The following is a 12,660-nucleotide window of genomic DNA, read 5'->3' on the forward strand; positions in this document are numbered from 1 at the left end:
AATTGAAGGAGTCTTTAAACAGTCAGTATGAAGGGAATGCTGTTAACAGCAAATACTGAAGAACCCTCCTCTGGAAGACTCTTCAGCCTTGGAAGTTTTTCTCCAGCAAAAATAGAATTGTTGTATGTCTGAGTTGTATACGTGCTGAGTTAATGTCTAAAGCACCAAGCTGCAAGATACGCATTTCTTCCAAGGTTTTTAATTCCTTTTCTTTATACAGTTAAAAGAAACAAAAGTTTATTTTCTAATCAGAAAGCAGCCATCTGCAAAATGACAGATCCAGATTTTAAAAAAATACTGAAAATGTGGTAAAAGTATTTGGCCTGACCGTCATTAAGTGCAGAGCATCCAGCTCTCACTGAAATTAATGGGACCTCCTAGTAGCTTGGTATTTTCGAAGTCATGACACTTTGATGAGGATTTGCACGTAGATTTGGGATCTTAATTTTAGGCAATTTTTTTTTAATGCTGCATTTTATTATACCTGAAAAGCTCTTAGGTATTTTATAGCACATATCTTCAAGCTTCTCCGTTAATTATGTTACCATTTCTGAAAATTCTTTTTTATGAGATTTTCAAAATAACTTAATACCATGAAAATAATTTGTTTGGTTGCATTTAAGAGATTTACACCTGGAAAGACTGTCACAGATATCTTTGGTGGTACTGCTTGTGTTTCCATTTTGTTCACAAAAATGGAAGCCCATATTTTGTTTGTATTTAGTGTGGTACTCTGCTTCATATTTAACATAGAAGGAGAGATAGGTTTGCTTGTGGAAACATGGAAGTATTGATCATAGGCACATTGGTGGCTCTGCAGCCGGTATGACTGTGCATGCCATCAAACCATTCTTGCATCCAGCTGGACAGAAAGTTGTGTGTCAAATGTAAAAGATTTAAAGTGTTTCTGCTGTAGTTTGTGATTATGCACAGTGGCACAACCTTCTTTCTGCCTATGATGTCTTTAGGAGACAGAAGACAAAGGTTAACATGTCAGAGTATGTGGCAGAGGATTAATCTATAAAACAAAGCCATGGGCCAAACCAGGCATAGGAATAAAGAGCAAAGTGCCTCTGAGCCTCTGCAGTGGCTTAATGTTTCGCCCTTTCAGTGTCCTGGGTTTTGCTTCCTTTTCACAATGAAGATTCTGTTTCCTTCGTCCTTTGCTCTGATGGACCGGGGTGGGAGCAGGGGCAGGGGAGTTTCAAAATGTGATCTAGCTGCATGAAAAGAGCTGCGAGTTAAAAAGATACTAGTTTTACATTAGACATTGTCAAGGATATAAATACTTTTAAAGTTTGGGGTTTTTTTCATAGTTTGTAACACAGATATAGAAGCCAATTAACATTTTCTTTTTCGTTATTTTACCTTCTTTCTGCTAGATAACATTAATTTACTTTCTCTTTTCTTGCTGTGGAGCATAAGCCACCATGGCAATGAATTGTTTACAGGAGAGCAAGAAATTCTGGAAGTATTGTAGCTACTCTCTTTGTACAGTATTTCATTCACTGGTGCTGCTGCTATCTGAAAACTAACCTGCGTGAAAAGACTGCTATAGATTTTGTGCCTTCTGTATTGTGATCAATATGGCCTAGCTACCATCCCTTTACAATAAAGAATAGGCTTTGCAATACTTTTTCTGGAGCATACAAACAACATTTGCTGACTTCTTTCGGCTTAGCTTTTGCAAAATATTGGTAAACAAGGCATGGAAACCAAAGAAAGAGAATGGAAATGGTCATAAGCACAGATATAGAAGAAGCTAAACCTACTTCAAACTCTTGTATTTATTATTTTTTTTATGTTGACAGTGAGCTTTAAATACTCTGGTTTTCCCTATCAGAACTTTCTTAGAATGGCCAGTCTTGACCTGCACTGTGTATATGTATTCCTTACTTGATTTTGCCTCCACTAAGACAAACTAGCTTACTTCGAAACAATTTCTTAGTATGGAAATTATAGCAGCTCCCAATTAGAGTCCATACATTCATAGGAGAAATGTAGTACAGTACGGTCATACAGACTTTTTTCTGCGAGTGAACTACTGAATTTTTTTCAGTTGAGCTGCTGGTTCTGGTAAGTTTGAATTTACTCTGCCTTTCTAAATCTTCCTCATAGACCCCTTGCAAGTAACTCAGAGACCTGCAGCCATCCAGTGAGTGAATGGAGTGAGCCTAGAACAAGGATCCAGGAACTTGAATGCTTTCATCTCTGATCTAAACTGACTTTATCAGATATGTTGAGCTGGTCACCAACATTCTTTTTTTACCCATAAAATACTGATATACCTATCTACCAGGAATGTTGAGGATTAATTAGTTAATATTTGCACAGTACTTTGCTGATGTAGTATATAAGCCTTAAGTATTAGTAGAAGTCTCTGTTTCATACAGTTATTTTTCCTTATTTCAGAGTCTTTGGAATAAATTTTTCCAGGATAAAGAGCTTCGAGCGATGATTGAACAAGATGTGACAAGAACGTATGTAGATCTTTAAAGAAATTTCTATATATAAATCTAGATTCTGTGCTTTTATGTGGTGTACATTATATTGTGTTTTCTTGACTTCGGTTAGTGTAAATGTCAGGATTGTTGAACATGAATGTGTAGAAACATACATTAAATGTATAAAAATACAGCTTTCTTGGAGTGAAAAATGAAAAAATCGAGTTAAACATTAAACCCTGGAGATTTATTGGTATCATTGAAGAAAAGCTCATCTAAATTAAGATATTAGGAGATGTATTACTATGTGAAATTTAAAGTAGAGTTTTCCATATGAAGCAAAGAGAAGGTAAGAGAAACTGAAAGGTCTTTTAACTAAATTATGATCACCATAAAAGATTGAACAGATGACTTTCTTTAATTCTTAACACTTATTCAATCAATAATAAAAAAAGCAGTTTGTAATTAGTAAGGGTAATGTCACTCATCTAGAGAAGTTAAGCATTTCTATTTGTATTTATCACTTTTCTAGTGTTATTTGTCACATATGCCTTTTAAAATTTGTCCTAATATTATTGTGATTATGTGTTCATCTTCTTGGCCCTTAGGTCATTCCTGTTTAGGAACTTGTTTGAGTTAGAAAACTCAGTTCCTGAAAACATTTCTTTTCAGAGTAGAAGCATTGACTGATGTGTAAATCTAATTAAATTCAATTACTGGTTTGCTACCATGTGAAATTTTACTGTATTGCAAATATTTTTCCTTATAACTTGAAAAAAGTGGTGATAGTCATAGATTTTACAAATCCCAAGCTCACACATTTTCATTTACAGAAACAAAGTCATGCAGAAGAAATAATTGCTGTCTGGTTTTGGAATATTTCATATGTCCGTCCCTACACCCATTCTTGAACGCATTTTGCCATGAGATGTATAATTAAAATCTGAGTATGCTTTCATGTGCATTCTCACAGATGGTATTTTTTGTTTGTTAAAGGAAACAGTTCAGGATGTTCTAAGATTAAAATATATACGTATGTAAACTATAATTGGAGAATGAAAAGTTGCATGGAGGTTATGTTGGATGTAAGACTGTTATTTAAAAATATATATGTATACACAAAGTCCTAACCCTAACTCTGGCAAATGGCAGATATTCACTAATATCAGTAATAGTGACTAAAGAAATTTCCATTTATGTATTTATACAAAATAATGTCTCCTTGAAACAATAGCAGCATACATTATGTGACAGCAATATCCAAATAAGTCAAACAATGAAGGAGCAAAATTTATCAGAGTAACATGAATTTATTTGATAAACTACATGCACTTGTTGTTTGCCTAATCATAAAAGATAGTGTGCCTTTTATGGATACATATGTTTCTGTTTGTAAACTATCATTAGTGTAAGAAGCAGTAAGTTCTACATTCCTCAGCTTTGGAATGTAAGTACCCTCTCTTTAATATTGTCCTTTTCATTTCCATTCTTTAAATAAATTCCTGGAGTTACAATTTAAAAATTTGTCATTAACTTACAATGCTTTTTATTAAAGATTAAAATAATTGAGTATTACATTCAGTTACCATAATCATTACCTTCTAGCTTCTGTTTCTTATTTAACAAATATTCTTATATTCTTTTTCGAGTTCAGTACTCCATCATCCAACAGCATCAAGTAAATAATGCTGTAGAGAGTGATGCTAACTGCACACAGAGTAGCAAACCAGAGTCCCATCTATCAAAGCAGTAAAAAATTTACTCTATATTTTTATTAGAATTCTCTGAAGTGTAGTAATAATAGGGGGAAAAGTGTGTAGAAATATGCTTTTAAAATTGGTATTAGTTTAAATTGTTTTAAATTTCAGAATTCTGTTACCTAAAGGGAACTGTGATAAAGTTTGTTCCTGTGTGTGTGTGTGTTCATATGCATTTTGTGAATCCTTATCTCACCTTACATTAGATTTGTAAAACCTAGATGCTCACAACTGGATTAATCATCTTTTAGAGTCCATGTACCTGAAGAATTCTAGGACACAAATCGTCTCTTCCTAAAGTAAATGTCTAGGTCTGATGAATCACACTGTAGAGAAGTATATTTTTCTTCAGTAATTATAAAAGGCTTCTAGCTCACCTGTACCTAACTAAACTGTAGTCACCTAAAGTCAGGTGAGAGTAATCCAAGCCATAATGTCTAAATATAATTTTTTGCCTGTTGCATAATAAGAACTTCCAATATTTACAAGGGAAGGGAAGGATTTTGTTAAGTTAGTCCTAACTCATTAGTGATTAAAATTTCTGATTAATCATCTGACTTATTTTTTATGGTAGTTGAGAGTTTCAGAATAGATTTTTCTTCAACTGTCTAGAAACGTGTGCTTTTGAGCTGGAACAAAACACCATCTCTTTCTGTCTCAAGTGAGAAGCTTCTAAAAACAAGGGTGGGAAGGAGGGTAAGGGAGGTTTACTATAATGCAAGTAAAAGCCTTACTTTAAATGTAGATAGCAGTACCAACCAAGTTATAATACTGCATTCTATTATTCTACAAAGAAAGAAAGGTGTGTATGAGCTAGCACCATAGTAACTCATAACAGACTTAAGAATGGAATGATTAATTACTGTCATTCAAAAGATGCACCCAGGAACAATGCTGATTTATTTTGTGATGGTTAAGAAGGTAAGTGATAAAGAAGAATTTTTAAAAATATTCTGCAGAAATGGAAATCAGCAGATTGGCAGATGCAAAAGAATCTAGCTACCAGTCAAATCAAAATACCAGTCTACTTGCTGACATCACCCTGTACATCTAGGATTGTAAATGGCTAGATTTGATTACCTTCTTTCTCTCTCCAGTATTTTAAGAAACCAAAATGCTTAGGGGGCATTCCCAGTAGACTAATCAAGTGGATTTCTTTTCTTTTGTAGTAGTATTTTTATATATTGGTCTACCTAGTTGCTGCTTCAGGAGTAACAATCACAGTTTAGGACAATGACAGCTGTGTAAAGATGAGTAGTGGTGGGTGCTGCTGTTTCAAGCTCTCCATCTCCCACATAACAAAAAAAACCCCACCCATAAAAAAGGTAGTGGAGAAGCCATTAGGCAGCTACATCCTTCCTAAGCATATAGAAGAGATGGGAAGAAACAGCAATCCATTGAGTATGAACACAGGAGACAAAATCTCGTTTCTATGTAAGACTGCTGGAAGGGAGCGCTACCTTTATACACCAATTTATTCCTTTCCAAGAAAAAAGTGAGCAATGAGGGGGCAGTTATTATTATTCTTTACCACACCTTTGCAGTTGCAAGAGCATCTTCCATTTTTTCTGGTTTAGTAGCTTTCCCCATTCCAGCTGAGTAACAGGGTTGGGGAATGGCAGGGGATGGAATCTGTTCATGAAAGAAAAGATGGTCACTCCATTGTGGTTAAGAGCCTCATTTCTGTCTGCCACCAAATTTGTTTCATAAAATATTTGTGCATCCTGTTATTTGATTGCCAGCCTAAGTTTCTTCTGTGTCAAAGTCTGCCTGCCTCTGGTGTAGGGGCCCCTAAATGGGCTAAAGGAATGTTTTAAAAAATGGTAACTAACTCTCACTGCTCTTCACTTTCAGAAAGCAGGGACTCGAATGCACCGTTGTTTAATTGTAGCAGTTGTGGTAAAAAAGTCTAGCAAAATTCCCATGTCCTTATGCAGTCTTTCTCAGAAATGTAATTAAATGTAATATTGTAGTGTTCATGAAAAGTATTCTTACCTTGCCTGATTTGAGGATACTGTATTTCTAAAACAGTACTTTAATCATAAAATGACATTCTCCATAAAAATCCATCCTGAACTGATAGTTCCCTCATGATCTCTTGTATTTACATTTACTATAATTAATACTTCAGCCAGCTTATTCCTGAGTTTGTTATTATCCTTTCTGTCACAATCTCTGGTATTACTAGATCCTCACAGATATCTTTGTGTATTTTTGAGTTTTCTTTGTTAGTCTTCTCTTCCTAAACTTCATAGGGCAGGCCTGAATAACAGTCCTTCAGAAATAATCGCTTCAAACCCCTAAATTATGTCGATTGCCATCTGCTGAAATGCACTTTTGGTCTCAGCTGTGTCCTTCCTTTACAGTAATATGATTAGTAGAAGTGCATACAAGTTTCTAAATGTTGGTCTACCATTCCCCCCACCAGGTGCCAGGAAAACGTTACACGCCTCATCCCAATGCCTTTCTCAGGACTCAGCATTGCTGTGTTTAAGCCACGGTGTCTTCTCTGCCTTGGCTCTTGGTTCAGGTCCTTCCCCCAAGGATTTCAAAGCACCTTTCTAGCCTTAATTAGTTATGTTTCTGTGCTTAACTGTCATCACCTCTGTGAGATGACCACAGTAATTATTAACACTAATAGTTTTATCTGAAGTAATTTATTATAATTCCCTATATTGTTTCTCCATGACAGGCTTTACAACAGCCTTAATGTAACTGGTCTAAAGTTTAACATTGTAGCTCAGACTTGGGAAGCAGGAAAAACAAAATTAGCTTGAAGAAAATTTACCTGCAATCCATGCGATTTCCTTTTAAAACTGACAGTACTATAGGCTTTATTTCAGCAATCTAGCCTGAGTCCTACTCTTGTTGTCTTTTTAAGTATTCTTCTGGTTTTCTTTATCCGACTTTCCCTTTTCCTTTCTTTTTTGTATTATACCTTTCCAGATAATTTTTTATTTTATTTGTTACTACTCCACAGAGCTGGATGTGGATTGGGTTGGTTGCTTTATGAAATATTTTTTGCCATCTGGTTACTTCTTCGGTAAGCATGAAAACATTTTCGTTTGTGCACTTATTCATTAAAGTCCGTCCTGCATAACCATTTTATTTCCTACTTCCAACAGTCAAGGAGCAGGATGCACAGGTGAGAGTTGCTTCAGAATAGTTACAGATTGTAAATATTTACATTTTCCTGGATTATACGCAGATAACAGGATTTTCCCAGAAGCTTTTTTCCTTTATTCTCATACTGGTTCCACTTCATTCTATTTCACTTAGAGGATATTTGCCCTGCCAGAGTATCAAATGATTTCATAATTTTAAAGTTTATTTGAGACAGCTAGTAAAGACAGTGAAATGCTAATTATGTTGCATCACAAAAGATGCTAGTGAGATATACTGGAGCTTACTTAGAGCTGAAGACAGTTAGGATACTGGTTTTCTTGTTGGTTGTGAGATATTTTAATAATCTTGTCGTTAAAATGCTAGTCATTTTTCAAATGTTCATGACATCGAACCTTTGCATATATGCTTCTTCTGACATACGCTTCTTTCTTCCATTTTATTCCGGTTTAGAACTGGAAATTTTACAAACTCCTTTACCATATTGTAGCTCTTGTACTCTTCTTTTGCCCAACTTTCATCTTGAGAAAAATGAAGAGCAGGGCTAAGCACCATTCGTGAAACTGCAGGGCAGGCTAATGATCCAGTTACAGTTGCTAACCTAACACAGATGAAAAAAATGGGAGCATGTCATATAAAGTATGGGTTTTATCTATGGAGATTTGATCATTGGTGCTTATTTGTCCAGTACGTGAATCAAATTAATGAACAGGTAACTGTTTGCAACAGTTTTCGTTTTAACTGACTTGGTTTTTTTAGGGGAGAAGTGTCTGCTTGGTGTTTTTGATCACTCTCCTTTTCTAAGTGTTCCTAGCAAGTGTTAGATTCATTGGTGAGGGACTGACAGTGGAGCACAGTCTTGGAGTTAAGTTACTATGGGATGCTGTGCCACCTGGGACCAGAACGGTCTTCTGGGCTGCTAGGTTTGACAGTAAGAGTCTGTGTGCAGGAGGGAGAGGGCAGATCTTTGCTTCAGTCATTGCCTCTCATTCCATCTCCTTTCATTCTGCTTCAACTCAACTTGTTTTCATGACATGGAGGAGGAAAGGAACTTGATCCTTTAGGCAGTTGGGAACATACTCATATGGTACATCATTTTATTTGGATTAGATTCTCCAAGTCATTAATTTTCAGTGGACTGGCTGTGTGTAAGAAGTTGATGATTAAAGCAGTCTGCCATTGTATTTCATTCTTGCAGATCTCTAGTTTTCATAACGTTAAAAGGGATTACTTATTTAAATATAACTGGTGATATCATCATGTCTATGTAGCACACTGATGTATATTAAAGAACATGGTTCAGAATTTTGGTTGCAAAACAAATACAACAATTCTTTAAAAGTATTCTTACTCTAGCAGCACCCACAATTCACAGAGTGGTGGGAAAGCAGACAAGGGAGGTGCTGTCTTACCTAAAACCGTTCCTAGAAGACCAGCAACTGAGATTCTGTGCGCTATATTGTTTACTTCTGCTGTATTTCTTCATTTTCAGCTTTCCTGAAATGCAGTATTTCCAGCAAGAGAATGTGAGGAAAATTCTTACAGATGTTCTGTTCTGCTACGCCAGAGAAAATGAGCAGTTGCTTTATAAACAGGTAATGAAAATACTGTACAGGTGGCATTCATTGACTCAACATCTTCTATACGGTTTAACAATAATGTAGTTCTGTTGTATCCGAAGTTGTATCATAATGCTGAAGTAATCAAAGAGCTGCTTGTCAGCTGGATAGTAAGAAAAGTAAGCTCATTGAGTAACATATGCTTTTTCCTCATAAGACAATCCCTCAAATTGTTTTCTTTAAGGTTGCTAAGCTGTCCAACTTCAAATTTTTTAATAAACAACATCTTTTTCTTCAGTGTTGGTTAAGAAAGAAAAAAAGAAAGATTTTCTGTGCTTAGATAAAGAAAGTAAGTATGCAGCAGGATTAAAAATGGTACTGAATAAACAAAAAACATCAATAGTGACTTCTGAAATTTAGGCAAAGTTACTACTTTAAGTTTTATGTAAAATTTTACGTTCTTCCTCAAAGTGCTAAAGCCATGCGATACGTTAGCGAATAGATCCTGTATCTAACCCTGTAGTATCCAAATACAATGCAGCTGGCAAATGCCTCTTGACTGAAGGATAAGGGTGCTACAAATACCACTTTTACAGTGTTACCTGAAGGAGAGCCTGCTCGAACCATTTTTGATAAAACGGTAAAGAAAGCCTTAAAGCTGCACTAACTATGCATCCATATGGGATGCGGGCTAAATTAATTTAACATTTGTTCTGAAGGTTTTGAAGTGAGTATAAGCTTGATACTAAATTAATGTAGCAAGACCAATACGCAGAGTTATCGACATAAGTATACTTGTATTTGTTTCTCCAGGCTATTAACTGTAGGGTGAGTAGGGACTGACAGGCTGAGGGATACCATGTGCATGGACAAAGGATAAACTATAGCGCAGCAAACTTCACGTAGACAAAAAAATATTTCATGACAAAAATACAGAGGTTCAGTAAATGTGAAGATTTTTAAAAGACACTGTATGCTTTTAGGCATGGTCTGTGACCACCCGGCCCTCAAGCCAGGAAATTAGTGGCATTTCATGAAAAGGCCAACACATATGAGTTGAAGGAACAGTTACGTATGAAGAACTGTGTTACAGATTATATCAAAAATCAAATATATAGTTATTAAACATATCAAATCTCCATCAGCTGGTTATTTCTCATGTTTGACAGACTGTAAGCAAGGAATAGTCTTGCTTACAGTCTAAAAAGAAAAAATGGGATTTGTGAGCTGTATTTTGAAGGGCACTGCTAAAGAAAACACTTCAGCAGTACTCAGCCTCCCATTTCTCGTGAACATAGGCCAGAGTACTGATGATGGGAAAATGGAAGAACACATTCCAGCTAATTTAGTCTATCATTTATTGAAGAAGAAGTATTATTTTACTCTTTGATATGACTTAAAAGGACTTAATTACCCTCTGCTCATATTTAAAATCCTCTTGATTCCTTACCAAGAAATAATACCTTTCTACATAAGGATGGAATATTTAGCCAGATCAAATTTAAAAAAAAAAAAGCCCTGAGTTTCATCACAAGCTGTTAAAGCTATTATTTTCTACTAGGTGACACCCCGTTTAACATAGACCATATTGTTAATAGTTATGGGATTTTATTGAATTAATGAGACTGTTATCATGTAGTAGAATGTCTTGCTGAGTTAATTGAAACTGCAGAGATTATATAAATGGTATTAATGAACTTTGACTGCCTGATGCCTCAGCTTTAATAAAGACTGCTTGGTGGGCTAAATGAACATAGGCAGATAAAAGAACAGGTTCAATTTTGCGAGCCTACAGGCTGTTGACGAAGAAAACTTCTTTACCTCTGTTTTCAACTGGTGTTGCATCAGTAGTGCAGTAATTTCAGGATGGGGTTGCCACAGGACTACAGGGAGAGGTGAAGTGCAGAAAATGAAAAAAAATTGGATCATGAAAAACTGTTGATTTAATCTCTGTGAAGCATGTTCAGTGTATCACCCAAGTCTTGTGGTGCTATGCCAACTCCATAAAACAGCAAATGATTGTGGGTTTCCTCTCTTTTTGTGGACGTGTGTCACTTTTATTAGGAGCTTTTCTTTTTTCTTACCTCATTTTCAAAGGGTGGGTTGGTTTGGTTTTTTTTAAATTAATGCTCATGTTAGCCTATTAGTAACAATCCTGCTTTTTTGTCTCCATGTCCCTCTCTTTTTAGATAACGTTTCTTTCATGTCCATCAGTACCCTTCTCTGAATTAGCTAAGAGGAAGTAGAGTTTGTGGTGGCAACAGGATATGTTTTTTTCCCTCTTTAGCAAATACCTATGTTGCAGTCAATTTTCCTGTCCTGCTATTTTTATTGGTCCTGTTTTTACCATTGACTAAAGCCCCACTTACCATAATAATTTCCACTACATCAAAGCCTAGCATACTTTCTTGAAAATAATGAAGGTTACCATTAATTCATCAATAAGAGATCACCTCCAGGCTGCTCTCTCCGCAATGACCTGAATACAAAGCCCAAATTAAGGTGTTATCCTTATAAATGTAAATAAAGTGTATCTGAAGTTTACAACATTTTATTGAAACTATTACATAGCATCAGCATATAATCTTACAAGAAACAATCAATAATGTTTGTTTAATATGCATATATGCATGGAAGTTGTCTCTGTAGTAGGGTTTGTGGTTTTTTTGACTAGCGCGAAATAACATTTTATTTGATGAGGAAAAAGATATTTCTGTCCCTAGTCAAATGGAGTAGAATGTTGTGAAGCTGTATTACAGATTTTAAATACAGAATCCTCACTGGGATCATTGAATTTTTAAATAGCAGCTGTAAATATAAGATCTAAAGAGAGTAGTATATTGTACTTAAGAATATGTAAAAATTACTCTTAGCATTCTTCTGTAAGAGTGGTGCCAAAATTCTGGTCCTAGTTACACTGAAAAGAAATAGTGACAATTAAGCTAAATCACCAGGCTAACTATTGTTCGCTCATGATTTGATTGCCCTTAGAGAAGTCCATATAATTTTGAAATGCATTGATTCACTTTTCATTGCAGAAATGCTGTATTTTTGGTTTTCATTCTAAACCATAGACTGTATTATGAAATCAATATTTTGTTGTAGCTGGGAAGTGTCATAAAATTATCTGAGCTCTGTCAACTTATTTATTAACACTAAAGAGTTTTAGTAAACTGCGGCATTGAAAAAATATGTGTATGCATATTACACCGGTGGCTTTTCTTGCCAAGCTAAAAATCTCTAAACATTTGAAGTACTCTTGTAACTGAAAGATCAGAGGTATCTTTTTGAAATCCTGATATTTCATCATCTTTTTGTTTTGTTTTTGTTGTATGTGGACAGCCACATTATGATTCTACTTTATTATAAATTTGATATATTATTATGTTGGAAGAATGCATGATGTGCTTTTATCTTTTATAACTAATTCTTATTTTATGTCCTCTTTCTTTTTCTTCAGTTTATATTTTTACAGCTTAGGTGGTAGTTTTATTAGATAGTCAAGGTTTTGGCATTTCTATTTCTCTTATTTCATGTCAGTATGTCAGGGCGAATAAAAGATTAGACATGGAGCTGTTAATTAACTGAGGGCTGTGAGTATGTATGGAAGTACAACCGAGGTTATCTACAGTTTATTTAAATATTTTTGCCACTTACACTTGCTGTCTAATCCTGGACCTATCTCCCTGTCTCTCCTATTCCTTTCCCTCTTGGTATGACCATAAGACTTTCAGAAAAGTTGTAAATTTGTAATCTAACCCCTATTGTTGTGTTTGG

General features: G+C 35.2%; 1 protein-coding gene across 5 annotated transcripts in view; it reads left to right on the plus strand.

Annotated features, from left to right (window-relative positions):
* The window catches only part of TBC1D5 (TBC1 domain family member 5), a 330,026-nt gene that overhangs the window by 179,925 nt on the left and 137,441 nt on the right, over nucleotides 1-12,660 (plus strand). For all 5 annotated transcript variants that reach the window (XM_072854018.1, XM_072854017.1, XM_072854022.1 and 2 more), the window contains 2 exons: nucleotides 2,413-2,480; nucleotides 8,817-8,919. In XM_072854018.1, coding sequence (XP_072710119.1) covers nucleotides 2,413-2,480; nucleotides 8,817-8,919 — 171 coding nt within the window. The remainder of the gene's footprint in view (nucleotides 1-2,412; nucleotides 2,481-8,816; nucleotides 8,920-12,660) is intronic.

Source organism: Ciconia boyciana, chromosome 2 (genome assembly GCF_034638445.1).
Source record: "Ciconia boyciana chromosome 2, ASM3463844v1, whole genome shotgun sequence".
NCBI lineage: Eukaryota > Metazoa > Chordata > Aves > Ciconiiformes > Ciconiidae > Ciconia > Ciconia boyciana.